This window comes from Mustela putorius, unplaced genomic scaffold, assembly GCF_011764305.1.
Source record: "Mustela putorius furo isolate JIRA1106 unplaced genomic scaffold, ASM1176430v1.1 tig00537350_pilon_pilon_pilon, whole genome shotgun sequence".
Lineage (NCBI taxonomy): Eukaryota > Metazoa > Chordata > Mammalia > Carnivora > Mustelidae > Mustela > Mustela putorius.
This window is the reverse complement of record NW_025422471.1, coordinates 25919415-25934763: the sequence shown is the minus strand read 5'-3', so window position 1 is coordinate 25934763 and position 15349 is coordinate 25919415. Positions and strand designations below refer to the sequence as shown.

The window sequence follows — 15349 nt, the reverse complement described above, 5'->3', positions numbered from 1 at the left end:
AATGTTTTCACCAAAATGTATATTCAAGCCTTAAGAAATAAAATTTAATTTTAAAAGCTCTTTTAAGCTTTCATCACTTCATTTTTTTGACATTTAATTTAGCTGACAGTTAATAGAACCTTTGACTTTGGTTCCAAATGAAAAATTTCAAATGCAAATTCCAAATCTATACTATTATACCATGCTATTACTTTCTAGACTGTTACATTTAATATCCATACTACTTGTACTATATATAACATTACTTTATAGTTATTACTTTCATGTAACATCATCTACTATCATCCAAACTTTGATATATACTATATTACAGGTATGCCTTAGAGCTAATGAAGTTTAGTTAATTGGAAATGTAAGAGAACCTTCTTTTTAGTCTTGTTTATTACCTGGCATCATAAATATGGAGACATATTGTAAGAGAAAGGGTCATGGTATCGTAATACCATTTGATAGAATAAAGTCAAAGCTTGATTCGAGACTGCTGCCTATAAGACAGATGTCCTTGAGTTGAAAATGCACATCAGTAATGTGTTTCTTATGAACTCATTGATTGGTATGCCCATTTACGTTTGTATATTTTTCCCCATGTGGTCCGTTTTCTTTCAGTCTACTTCGAATTACCATGCAAGGAGGTTTGGTGTTCGTGCAGCCATGCCAGGATTTATTGCTAAAAGACTCTGCCCACAACTTATTATTGTGCCCCCAAACTTTGACAAATACAAAGCTGTGAGTACAGAGGTAAGTCTGATGAAGCACTCTTACTTACAGCCTTTCACTGATTCCCTGTCACCTACAGAGTCAAGCCCAAATGACTTAGTGCATCAGAATTTGGCCTTAGTTTATCCCTTTAAGTCTTACCTCCTACCACTTCTTCACTTCATATATTGAAAACTGAGCTAAGTATACAGAACACACCCTCCTATTTCCCAGATCTTTGCTCTTGCACATATTTTTTCATCTGTTTAGAAAACTATCTACCTGGAAAACTTTAAATTGCCTTAATTCTAATCTGTATTAACTGTAGGTGTTTTTTTTCGTAATATACAATATACTTTTTTTCTAGAATTACCTATTTATAATTTACATAATCTACTCATGTCATTAATTTCAACCTCTTTTGTGAATAAATTTTTCTATTCATAATAATAATAAATGTTTTTAGACAGTAATGAAATTCCATTATCTTAGCTGTTTTTCTTGCCTCACAGTCTAGTGAAGATGCTTATGAGCCTTTAATGTTTGAGAGACCAATAATCAAGGAAAAAAGGGAATCATCTTACTTTGAAAAGGATCTGAAATATAAAGATTTGATTACTCAGTAAAATTGCCTAAATTGTCATATATGAAAATTGTGATTTTCTCGGTTATTGATAACTGGACTATCATTTAGCTAGTGCTAAAACATATCATCAGTTAAAATTTTAGAATAGTGCATCAAACAGTTTCAGACTTCTGTAAAAAAATGCACTGTGTTAAAGACTGCTGTCTGAATTGAAACCCTTAAAAATCTATGGCCTAACCCTTACTATCATTTGGTCACGAAGGTCATCTTTAGATTCGCTCCTCTTATTTGTATTATACCTCATGTACTCTAGAAATGAAACCTCCCCAAACTGGAATGGTATGCACCCCAAATTTTTTTTAAAATTCTGTTTTTTTTCATTCTTTCAAAAACGGTCTGTGGCAGCAAGTACTTTTTGCCTATCTCTGAAAATGTGGTAAAGAAGGGGGAACCAGTCTACGGCCATACCACCCTGAATGCGCCCCATCTCTTCTGATCTTGGAAGCTAAGCAGGGTTAGGCCTGGTTAGTACTTGGATGGTAGAAGGGGGAACCACATTCCAGTGTGGTTTCTGCTTATCTGTTTTACCATATTCCTAATGAGAAAGAGATAAAACGCTAACCACAAATATTACAGGCTTTCAATAAGTTTGAAAATCCTTCAGAGACCTTGTAAGAAGGAATTTTTTTCCTGCTTTAATTCAGTAAAACTTCTGACAATATGATAATGAGAGCTAAATTGTTTTTAGTTCTCTTCTGTCTTGTTACGGAAATTGAAGAAAACTTTCTCTAATTCGAGCAGGATCTAACTAGTTTATTTGCAGATAGCAAATGGGTTGTTACGTGTGAACGTGTGAACGAACTACAGCACAAATTCACTGACTCTAAGTATATTAATATGTATGACTTGGTTTAAAAAGTTTAAGGAGACCCATTTTTATTTTTTCCAAAAGAATGGAACAGCTTTGACTGTTGGAACCTAAGTACTTGAGTTTTACTGGAACATGTCTATTTTTGTTCTTCAAGCAGTATCCTCTGAAAAGGAAGTTAGTGAGTACTCCATGTCTCTAGGGAGTACTTCTCATTCAGAATAATCTTCGTTGTCTGCCAACTACAGACTTTCCAGAGTTTCATTTTCACTAGAAAGATTCCATTTGAGTACATTATAAAATTGGTTTCTTCCAGAAGAACAAAGCTAATTAAGGTACTCTCTGAGTAAAGCTTGGCCAAGTTTTATATCACCATTTTCTAAAATTACCTTTGACTCAGCTATTCATAATCAAATTAAGCTAAAAAGCTTTATTTTATAAAAACTTTTTCTCATGATACAGCAGACAGGTTTTAAATACTAGATGGAAGGATAACATAATTCAATAAATACGTTTTTCAAATATGTATATATTATTTTGGCAACTATTTCCTATTTCAGTTAATACTTCAGTGGTTAGAAACATTTATAGTTTTGTATAATAAAACTATCTTACATAAATGGTGTTTCTGGAATCATATGGAAATTCTGATCTTTTTATTTATCTCAAGATGCAGCTCCAGACTTTCCCTGTCATTTAATGTAGTCACAGACTTCCACTGTAGATTTTGTCATCTTTTCCATCCCAAACTTCAATAATTGAGTTTTGTTTTCTGAATGGATACATGCATTAATGTATGTTTTGAGTAGAGTTTTATGTGCATATTTATAATTAATTAAAATAGAACTACTTTCTAAAGCAACGTAGTATTTTATGTAAGATTATTCCTTTTTAGGGGCACCTAGATGGCTCAGGTCAATTAAGCATCAAACTCTTGATTTTGGCTCAGGTCTTAATCTCAGGGTTATTGAGTTCAATAACTCACCACTTTGCGCTGCATGCTGGGTGTGGAGACTACTTTGAAAAAAAGAATTAGTTCTTTTAAAAATAAACAAAAAGGTGAGGGGGAGCAGGATCCTATTGTTCCCATTTCTATTTTTAACCAGTTACTTTAAATTATGTTACTTAACCCTTTTTTCTGTGCCTACCAGAATGATGTCTGAGACTTATTTGAGTCATTTATTATATCTAGATAAAGGTGGCTGAGTAGAGATTGTATCAGATGAAGCTGTTTCATGGTCTCCTGCCTTCATGATCTATTTTAATTCTAACGAGCCTTTGGACAAACTTGTGCTAGCAATAAATTATTTATTCCCTAAATCCATGAGCTATTGATTGCAGGATTTTTACTGTAGTTGCAAAGTAAGAATATTAATGTTTCTTATCAGCTGTTATATTATGGGTTTTGCTTTGGCAGCAAAATTTAAATCATTTTGTTCCTTTTGAAGGTTAAGGAAATACTTGCTGATTATGATCCCAATTTTATGGCTATGAGTCTTGATGAAGCCTACTTGAATATAACAAAGCACTTACAGGAAAGACAAAATTGGCCCGAGGACAAAAGGAAGTATTTCATCAAAACAGGGAACTCTCTAGAAAATGGTAAGCAATTTATTAGAATGATCAAACTAAAAAACAAACAAAAAGCCCTTTGAATTAACCCAATTAACTTATTAGCATGCATAGGTGATAGAACTAGGTATACCTTTATAATGAAAAAGTATTCAAAATGAAAAATCAGGAACTTAAAGTATACCTGTGGAATTTCTAAGTTAAATTTGTAACTTTTAATCCAAAGAGATTGGTTTAAATCACTTTTAAACCAAATGAGATTGTTAAATCTCTAGAGTTTAAGAATCTGCAGAACCATTGAGTAAAGTAATTTCATAGCAGTTCTTTTCTGAAGATCTAAGGAAAGGTTGGATTGTGTTGAATCTGAGGAGGTTATCTATTTAAGGTGGACTTTTGTTGCGGTTGTTAAAAGGAATTAGATTTTTTAAAAAGTCTCAAATATATCGAAACATTGTGTGGTTTTTTTCCCCCTCGTTTTCAAAATGATCTATGATCTGATTACACAGTGATTATGACTATTTTCAACCTTGCCAAAATTAATGACTCCCAACTCTTCCTTAGACCTTATTGTGATTCTTTTGTACACACTGATAAAGAAGTTTCATGACCCCAAGGTTTTTTTTTCTGAATGATCCCTTTTGTTACTTATCCAAAATAATGTCAGAGAACCATGTAGTTATTTACACATAATGCTTTCAACACTCTGTCAGAGGTATGATTACTTCAAATATCTTAGCTGTCATGGACCTCTGAAAAAAGTTCATCTGGGTGAAAATGTAGAAACAGAGGGTTTGCTCACAGCCCACAGCTGTATTTCATGTGCACAACTCATTGCCTTCTTCAGGTGGGGACAGCCAGTGGTGAGGAAATCTATCTGTAACTTTCCCTGAAGCAAAAATGGTGGATCTTCAATGGCATAACATTCTGACACTCATTGTTTGGGGCTCACATCTTCGGAGCAAGTTTAGTGCGGACATCAAATTACAACTCCACTACCTTATTTAGAACTCTAAGGCACCGGTCTCTCTCTTTAATAGAAACATTAATCAATAAACAGGCATAATTCCTGGACACAGAGGCTTAGAGCAAATGATCTTTTGTATTATATTTTTATTGTTTGGGGGAAGAGGCACACAAAACCTAATGTCAGTTTGCTTTCATCTCAATTTATTTCCTTACTTTTCACAAGAGAGGGTGGGGGAATTGTTATATTGTTATATCAGAGCATCTCTCTGAGACCTCCTATAACAATTATGCTCACAAGATGTTAAAAAAAATTACACTGGGACTAAGGTAAATATTTTTATTCTCTACTAATGTTCTTTTCATTTATTATACTATGCACAAACTCACTTAAAGGATGTGAACTCTTAATTACTTATGTACTTTACTCTTCCTGTATTTTGTATTTTTAAGGTAGTTTTAACTTTTTTCCCCCCTCATGTGTAAATCCCTGTGGGTGGGACTTTTCAGCATATCTGATTTCACAAATGCCATAGGAAGCTGCCCACAGTGAGTTGGTGCCACAGAAGGGAACTGATGTAACTTCTTCTGAAGTCCCAGACATTTTTCTGCTGTTTGCCCCTTTTCTGAAAGGTGCCATCTTTGGAAGAATAGTGCTAATTATTTTGTCTATAAGCAAATAAAATAATTGTTATTATGTTTATTTTGCCATATAAATCTGGATGGTGAGCAGGAGGCAGTGTAAGACACTGAAATACCCTATTCTTGTAGCACTCACCATCCATATATCCCATATAAAGATGGGATGCTTTAATCCCAGTGTTTCAGATGATAAGAAACCTCAGTTTTGTACTCTGATCACCTCAGTTATGGGGATTATAAAGATCTTTTTTTTTCAGAAAGCAGATAAGAAATTACTTTAGCGTTAGTTGTATAGCCAGGCCAAATAGAAAAGTAGACCGATTGATTAATAGGTAACTGGGCCATTTAGCAACTGCTCTAATAAGGGCAGAACCTGGACTGCATGCTTTGCTTCCTACTCCAGCATTCCATCAGTGACCCACCTAAGGGTACTGTGGTAGACTCATGAGGTACAAAACACAGAATAACTCTGTAGAAGGGGCTTATGAATGTGACAGGTACCTTACTAGGTGTGTGGTTTTTGTACAGCTCTCTTTACCTTGACTTTTACCCATCCTGATGGGGGAAAGGGGGCCAGGCAAATACCATTTCAGCTGTGCCGCCACCATAATGCTTTCTGAAATGCTCTGCATTTTATTTTTTCTTTAAACAATTTACTTGTTTGACAGAGAGAGAGAGCACAAGCAGGCGGAGCAGCAGGCAGAAGGAGAGGGAGAAGCAGGTCCCCGTGCCACAGAGAGCCCAAAGTGGGGCTCGATGCCAGGACCCTGGGATCATGGCCTGAGGTGAAGGCAGATGCTTAACCTACTGAGCCACCCAGGAGCCCCAGTGCTCTGCATTTTAAAACCAGAATATGAAAAATGAAAGTAACTGAAGTACCTAAGTATTAGCTAATATTAAGTTTGAAAATAAGGCTTATTTTGTATATGGCCTGGGAATTCAGATTTGGAAAACATTTGTCTATAACTGAATTCATATTATGTGCTTTATAATTTGAAACTAATCTGGTGTTAGTCATATTATTGATATTATCTTTAGAAAACCCTCCTTAGAAGGAGGGTTTATTTCTAAAATAATATGCATTTATATGTATCTTGAAACTAGAAATTTAATTTTTGGCTCTGCATTTACCTCAATTTGGAAAACATTTATATGTAATAAAATTATGAAATGAGATCAGAAAGCTCTGTTGTTAATCTTAATTTTTATAAATACATATAAATTGTATTTCTCTTCCATTAAGCCCAGAAAGTAATCATTAATGGATTTGTTCATGAGAACATTTTTAGTATTGGTATAGATTTAAATATATTTTACAGTCCAGTTGTGAAAAGTGCAAATAAAATGAGGTAAAAACCAGATTAGTATTTTTACTTTATTTTTTAATAGTAATATTAGGTTGTAGCCTACTCATATTATTATAGTTAGTCTGATTAGACCTTAAGAGTTTGTATATTTAAAGAAGTGTAACTTACAGAAATAATTACTATTTATTTAAATGTGCCTTCAGTAAAAGTGATACTTTATATGTAAGCAAGTGAAAATCAAAATAAGCATTTTTAAAAGAAGATATTGAGAGTATTTTAACATCTGAAAAGTTTCTTTCATGAATGAAGAAAATTTAAAGTTCTTTTCCCTCTAAAAACAAAACTTAATTCTCAGGCTTAATTATTCTTTATGGCTTAATGCCTTTTTCCTCATTCCTAAATTCCAATTTAATGGGTAAAGGAAAAAAAAAGCTTGCTTTCTTTCTTTTTAAATAAAAAAGTAATATGACCCTGGGCCCAATTCTAGGTTTCAGTTAATTTAGGTAAGATACACAAATTCACAATTTTTACATAGGATATTTCCTCTTCAAATGTATACTATGGAAACAGATAATATTCCTTTTAAGAAAAACTCAGAATCAGTATTTTCTTTGTTAAACAAATAAATATAAATAACACTTCTGATCTTGGTCCTTAGAAACAAAACTAAACTAGATTTCTTTGGTCTTTAGAAAGAATGTAGGGAAACCTCATTGGTGAAATATATACTTATTTAAATGATGATAATTACTGTTTCTGTTTATAATTTAGAGAAACCAGGAAAAGAAACTAATAAACTGAGTGAGCATGAACGTTCTATCTCTCCACTACTTTTTGATGATAGTCCTCCTGATCTGCAGCCCCAAGGAAATCCTTTACAAGTGAACTCTGAAGAACAGAATAATCCTCAACTACTCCAAAATTCGATTGTTTTTGGAACATCAGCTGAGGAAGTGGTAAAGGAAATTCGTTTCAGAATTGAGCAAAAAACAACACTGACAGCCAGTGCAGGTACTTGAAAACTGATTTGGTGGCTACCATAGTTAAAATTTTCAGACTGGCTAATTCAAGTGTAATATTAGTTCTTCCTTGCTATTAAGCTTATAGGAATGTTTTCTTATCCTTTTTGATTCAACTTCTAATGACTTTACCTATTCAGAATTCTATGAAGCAACAGGTAAATTGGAATTAAGCAGAAAAGCCTGTGAACCCAAAGAAAACAACTATCATAAATCTCATGTAGCTATCCTTTTTAAAGCATACAATACATTTTAATTGGCTTAGTACATAATAGTTTATTAGTTTTCCCTTTGAAGTTTTTCAGCCCTGTCCAGGATTACAAGAGAGACCCTACAGAAGTCCTGACTAGCAACATAGCAATCTAGGACCAGCTGGTGAAGGGAAAAAGAGCTTTACAAATGTCAGTAACCCATAAAGGTATCACTCTGTCAGCATAGAAACTGATATTCATCATGAGGACCGTAAATTAGCATTAAGATTAGGTTAATCTTTTTTTTTTCTTTGCCAAAGTGTGAGAATAAGTAACAAATTTTAGTAGGATGTATATAAAAATTGAAATGAATCATTTAATCATCATATTTGAATATACCTATTTCAAGTATCTTAATTGATCATTGAGTCTCAGAAATGTTCAAAACAGCTTTCTAAAAGGTATTAATTTGCTTTAATAAAAACATAATAAACATAATAAAAACAATGCATATATTTTACTATCATTGTTTTAAATATAATGTAACCTGGAATCTTTGATTTTTTTTTTTCTTTACTTGGGTAATCTATACAAAAGACCTTTCAAAGAGTGAACATCCACCCTAAATTATATTCTGGATCTTTTCTATAAATCAACCCTGTATTACAACTAAAGATGGTCTGTAAACTAATAATATTACTTAAATAAACACTGACAATTACTCTTAGACTTTAAAATTCCATGGAGATTTAAATATTCTTCATTTCTGCTGCCACAGTGACTAATACAATTCCTTTTCCTAAAATCATATCGAGCCCTGGGGAGATAGGTAGTTATCGGTTGTTATTTTTAAAGTATCATTTGTCATCATTTTGGACTTCCTACATTCACTATTTCTGTATTGTCATCTCATATTTTAAAATGATACATGTCACCTTCTTTGAGTCATCAGAGTGTTCTTCTTTTAAGGAATTGCCCCAAATACAATGTTAGCAAAAGTATGCAGTGATAAGAATAAACCAAATGGACAATACCAAATTCTCCCCAGCAGACAAGCTGTGATGGACTTCATCAAGGACTTACCTATTAGAAAGGTGAGATTTTGTATAAAATTTCTATTTTATTTATATAAAATATAATTTTATTTATATTTAAATATAAACTATATTTATAAACATAAATATATATATTCTGAAGAGAAACTACTTAGGATGGTAGTAATCATTCTTTGCTGAAAAGTTTTAGAGCAGTTGGTAACAAGCAGGAAGTATAATGGATGATTGAATTTGGATTTGAAGAAATCTTTCTATGAAACCCTTAAATTGAGGTTTAGGAAGTTTGTTTGCCAAAATGTTTTAAGAAAGTAGTAGATGAAAGACTTTTAAGTGTACCTCTGTCAAGAAGAACAGAAATAAGAAGAATACTTGTAAGGGTCTTTCAGCTGTAACCTCTAATACTCTCTTGATTCTAAAGTCTAAATTGCCATCAGATTAATAGGTATGAGACTTAAAAGAGATCTGGAAATTTAATTGTTTCTAACCCCCTCCCCCCAAAACCCCCCAAATACATTACTGTCTTTAAAATGGTAAAGCGATCCCATAGGGGTTTTTTATAAAAATGGTGTGTTTTATTATTTTTTATAGCTTGTAGATTTTTCTGCATATAGGTTTTTAAAAAAAAGAATAATTGATGTTCTGGGGCCTGATTTTCTCACATCACATACAGGAGTGAATTTAAAGATACATTTTTCAATGCCCAGAAGAAAGGCCATATCAGAGGATATAATGTATGATCACTGAATGGTTTAGAGTATGTAAGATGTAGCTATAAAGCAGTATTTTCCATTGTGTTTTTCAAGATATGAATAACTATGCCATTGAAAAAGGTTCTGGGGTCAAAGAACTTTGGAACATACCAGGCTTAGTAGATAACAACAGATAATGTTATATTAAAGATTCATAAGTTTTGCAGTAAAAAGTTTATTTTAGATTTGCTTATTCCACCATTTTTCAAGTTTCTATGACTGTAGAACTCTTTTTTTAATGCTTTAAAAAAAATATATTTTATTTATTTATTTGAGAGAGAAAGAGAGCATGAGTTGGGGAGGGCAAAAGGCGAGGGGGAAGCAGGCTCCCTGCTGGCTGGGAGCTTGATGGGGGACTCGAGCCCAGGACTCTGAGATCATGACCTGAGCTGAAGGCAGATGCTTAACCGACCAAGCCACCTAAGTGCCTCTTTAATGATTTTTAAAATTTTGTGTAATTTAAAATTTTAAATTTCCATGCAACACTAGTTTAGGAGATGTACCAAGAAGTAAAGTAGTTTTATTGCATGACTTGTGAGGATGGTCACATTATTCATACCTTTTATTGGTTATAAAAGGTATAATGAGATTAAATATCTTTACTTGCCTTAATGTAAAACTGTATTAATAATAAATAATAACTCTTTTCTAGGTTTCTGGAATAGGAAAAGTTACAGAGAAAATGTTAAAGGCTCTTGGAATTATTAATTGTACAGAACTCTACCAACAGAGGGCATTGCTTTCTCTTCTTTTCTCTGAAACATCTTGGCATCATTTCCTTCATATTTCCCTGGGTCTAGGTTCAACACACCTGACAAGGTACCTATATGTGTAGTCATTCTGTTTTTTTCTTATCATTTCCTGAAATAACAATTTTAACCATTGATAAGGAGGCTATAGGATAACATTTTTTTTTAATTTTTTTAAAGATTTACTTATTTATTCCAGAAAGAGAGAGAGAGAGAGCAGGAGGGACAGAAGGAGAGGGAGAGAGAGAATCTCAAGCAGACTCTACAGAGTACAGAGCCTAATGCAGGGCTTGCTCCCAGGACCCTGAGATCATGACCTGAGCTGAAACCATGATCAGATGCTCAACTGCCAGGGCCACCTAGACACGTTTATAGGATAACATGCTTTAAAATTTTTTGAGTCTCATTCATTCTGGAATATAATTTTTGAATTAGAGCCAAAAGATTGCAGGTGGCAGGAAAGGAAAAGAACAAAGAATCACTCTTTGGCTATTGGCTACAGCAATTGGTTAGATAGATAAGAAGAACGATGAGTACTTTCTTTTCTGTACCTGCCTTGTTTTTGTTCAGAACGTAAGACTAATGGTCTGATTGTTGAGGAAAGAAAGGTGACTCATATTCGAGAATTTACCCCGTAAGTGGGGAAATTTAATGATTCTTTGAGAGCCTTCATGACCTAACAAGTTCATTTCTTTTCTTTTATAAATAAAACAAGTTTTATTTCTTTTCTTTTTCCAGACTTATAAATGATTGACTGATTCATTCAGTAGTGAGTACTTACTTCATTAGTTACTGTTCTAGGCACTGGGAAGAACAGTAGAAAATAAGACAAAATCTTGTCTTCATGGACTTTGCAGAATAGTGTGGTAAATACGAAGTAACCAAATAAACAAATGAAGAAAGTAAGGCAGAGTTAGGGACTAGAACATGCCTTGGGGAGTAAGAGTGGGTGTTGGCAACCATAATCCAAATGCAGGGACCTGAAGGAGCCAGCCATGTAAAGATGTAGAAGAGGAAACAGCAAGAGAGGTCCCTGATTCTTCCTTGCCACTCTTCCATTTCAGTCTTAAAAAGAAATGTCCGAGAGCTAGAAGGGTACACTGTGGGAGTGGGTGAAAAGAAAGGAATTTTTTTTTTAAAGATTTTTACTTATTCATTTAATAGAGAGAGAGAGAAAGAGAGCGAGCGAGCACAAGTAGGCAGAGAGGGAGAAGCAGGCTCCCCGCTGAGCTCAATCCCAGGACCCTGAGATCATGATTTGAGCCCAAAGCAGGGGGCCCAACCCACTGAGCCACCCAGGTGCCCCAAGAAAGGAATTTTTAAGAAGAATGGGAATTAACATGGGACACTATTTTTATAATTTTATCATCATCCTGTCAGTCTGCCCCCAGAACAATTCCTTTATTTACTTAAACTAAAGGAAAGCAGGAAGATTATAGAGGAGGCAAATGAAATAAGTTAAAATAATTAAAGGTGCTAAATCTTACAGAGATTGCAGCTACTGCCTTTCTCATCTGTCCATGCTCCTCATCCCTTTTGTTTTTTTGTTTTTTAAAGATTTTATTTATTTGACAAAAGAGCACAAGCAGAGGAGTAACAGAGGGAGAGGGAGAAGGAGGCTCCCCACTGAGCAGGCAGTCCCATGTGGGAGGCTCTCCCAGGATCCCAGGAACAGGACCTGAGCTGAAGGCAGATGCTTAACAAACTGAGCCACCCAGGCGCCCTCATTGTTCTCATTTTTAAGCCCATAGTTAGCTGACTTTGATCTTGAGCGAATGTAATGCTAAGATCAGAGAAGGAAATCGCACTACTATAAATAATCTAGTATTTGGAAGTAATGGGAAATAAAACTTTTTCTTTAATCCAAGGATTATCCTCTTTTTTATTTACATAGTGGTTGAAAACAATGTAGTTCTTGATATAACATAACATATATGAATCTGTGGTATTTAAAGATGCCAGTAATCCTTTGAAGTGACATTCATAGGTAATTTATAATAATGTAAAATAGCAAACCTCCTTTCCCTTCCTTTTTTTCCCCTCCTTTCCCTTCTATGTACATTCTCTATTTCTTTCTTCTGCTTTATTTTTTAATCCTTAATTCTTCTTACCTTCTGACATACTCCAGATTTACTTCTATATGTCTTTATTTGTCTCCTTCCAGTAAGATACAAGTTTCTTAAGGATAAAAACTTGGTCTGTTTTGGTCATAACTGTATACCCAGTGCCTAGAACAGTACTCTACTCCTAATAGGTTCATTGAATATGTGGGAAATGAATAATCTACATGTCATTTCAGCTTTTTTAGTTTCAACTACTTCTCTCAGAACAGCTAGAATTCAACCAAACTAGATGGCTCAGATTCCAAATCACCATCCTTTTTCTGTGTCCAAATTCTAACTGAGGTTCAATAGAGTGGTATAAATGAATAATAAATAGCTATAGGAGAGCACAGTTAATATACCACACAAAAAACTAGGTAATTGGTATTTAATCAGATCATATAACAGCAAGGCTAGGCACTACTAACTCTTACTGGTTTTTATAAGCCAGGGTTTTTATATTCACACTTTTAGTAGAACCAGTTTATAATATCAACCTATTGTAAAATTTTTCTCTTTGATAGATATAGACTTGATCCACTTTACATATAATGATATTATTTTTTGTTGATAGTTTTATTTTGAGATTTTAAAAACTCACTGTTCTTCATGATGTATGAATTTTAACAAAATACATTTAAAAAATTCTTTAAATGGTAATTGATATGTTAAATCCTTTTGGTTGACTAAAAAGAACTGAGTCTTCTTTGAAAAAGTAAAGAAAATCTTTTTTTTTCTTTTTCATTTCAAGGGATGGAGAAAGGAAAAGCATGAGCGTTGAGAGGTAATGTTTTGTTCATAACTCATAATTAATGTTATTTTTAACTTTTTGGGGTTTTTTTTGCAAAATATCACTGAAATAGAAAAATCTGTCTGCAAACCAAATGACATTTTTCAGTAGTTGATGTGACTAAGTTAAATATTCCAGTATAATGTTATATCTTTGCTTGCTATGCTCTCTATGGGAAAAAATTTAACTATAGTTATTTATTTCTAATGTTGGTTTCCTCCTATTAAATGAAAACCAATCATCTTAAGATTCTGAATCTTAATTTCTAGCCCTGTTTGTGGGAAAATTTACTGAGTAGTTATTTGAGAAATTTAAGAAGGGACCTTGGAAATTCTTCTTGAAACTTTTCAAATATTAATGAATGCACATAGTGGCCAAATAGTAAGCTATTGAGCTTAGAGAGGACATAGTCCAGTGGTTTACAATCTTGTATGGAAGACAAATGAAATCTTGATGAGATTTTATTATTTTCAGAAATATATACCAGTAGATCTAATTAGTTAACAAAGAAGGAGGTGTACAAATGCCTCTTGAAACATTGCAAATATTCCCAGTCTTTTTTATAATTAAAAAAATACAGATGAAGTTTCTCAAGATAGCCTTTTTCACTAATGGGTTGGCAGAGATGCTCTATTGGACAGACTATGGGAGTGAAATAGCTATTAACCTGGAGGAAGTATACTAGTTTTTTATTGGTCCTGTAATATATTACCACAGATTTAGTGGCTTAAGACAACACAAATTTATTGTCTTACAGTTCTGAATCAGGAGTCCTAAAATTAAGGTCTTGGCAGAGTTGTAAGTCTTCTAAAGTCTCCAAGGACACATCCATTTTCTTACCAAAAGCTTTTAGAGGCTGCTTATATTCTTTGACCGATGGCCCCATGCTCCATTTCAAGCCTAGCATCTTGTCTGTTTCTGATTCTCACCCTCCTATCTTCTTAGAAGGACCCTTGGGATTATATTGGACCCACCTGGACAGTTCAGGCTAATCTCTCCATCTTAACTTAATCATATCTGCAAAGTCACTTATATCATGTAATGTACTGCGTTCCAGGATATTAGGATTTGGACATCTTTGGGGGCCATTATTTTGCCCACCACAAGGGGCAAGCATTTTGGCAATATCTGTTAAACTCACAGACATACCTGCACTTTGATCCCACAGCTCTTTTTCTAGGAATTCATTTCACACATGTAATCACATGTCATTTTACAAGTATATAAGGTTACTTGTTATTTTTTCCATGATAACAAAAGATAGTATTTAAGTAAATATCCAAAAACAGAGGATTGATTAAGTGACCTTACATCTTTAAATTAGAATATTAGGCTGCTTTATAAAAATGAGGGAATTACATATTCATAAGGAACTCTCAACAGGATGAATTGAGAAAAGGTTCTAAACAATGTGTCTAATATTCTTCAGTTTATGTAAAAAAGTACAGGGGAAGTATTTGCTTATTTGCTTGTACAAATTTGCTTATACAAAGAATACTCTGGAGAAATTTAAATGAATAGGGAGCTGGAAACATTGGTTGGAGGAGAACTGGGTAGCTAGGGTTAGAGTTAGAAGGGGGTCTCTTCACTGAATAGTCCTATGCTCAGGATTTTTTATGCCAAAGAGAGATCATCTTCCTCTTTTATGTTAATATGACCTCTTGCCTTTTTTCAACACTCTTGTGCAGATGAATTAAAATTTCTATGTTTAATCTTACCAGCCCTCCATTTCCACTTGTCTACTAGACAACTCTATGTAGGTGCCAGGAACCATCATCCCCTTATATCTACTTGAAGATACTTCTATTCCAAAAAATGTATATACAATAATTAGAATAATATTCTCATATATACTTTCTTAAGCTAACCCTCTGTAACAGTCTATATACACATATACCATAATGTATTTTAAGTTCTGAGGGCATTATCATTATCCGTTGGTGATTTTAATCAGCTTTTTAAAAATTTCCAGGGTAGTTAAGGTACAATGTTATATTAGTTTCGGGTATACAATATAGCGATTCTGCAGTTCCATATATTAGTCAGTGCTCTTCAAGATA

At 33.6% G+C, this 15349-nt stretch overlaps 1 protein-coding gene across 7 annotated transcripts in view; it reads left to right on the top strand.

Moving 5' to 3' along the window:
• Window positions 1-15349, top strand: part of POLK (DNA polymerase kappa) — a 64665-nt gene that overhangs the window by 40231 nt on the left and 9085 nt on the right. For all 7 annotated transcript variants that reach the window (XM_013063693.2, XM_013063694.2, XM_045074467.1 and 4 more), the window contains 6 exons: window positions 607-738; window positions 3599-3752; window positions 7406-7645; window positions 8814-8938; window positions 10301-10467; window positions 13251-13283. In XM_013063693.2, coding sequence (XP_012919147.1) covers window positions 607-738; window positions 3599-3752; window positions 7406-7645; window positions 8814-8938; window positions 10301-10467; window positions 13251-13283 — 851 coding nt within the window. The remainder of the gene's footprint in view (window positions 1-606; window positions 739-3598; window positions 3753-7405; window positions 7646-8813; window positions 8939-10300; window positions 10468-13250; window positions 13284-15349) is intronic.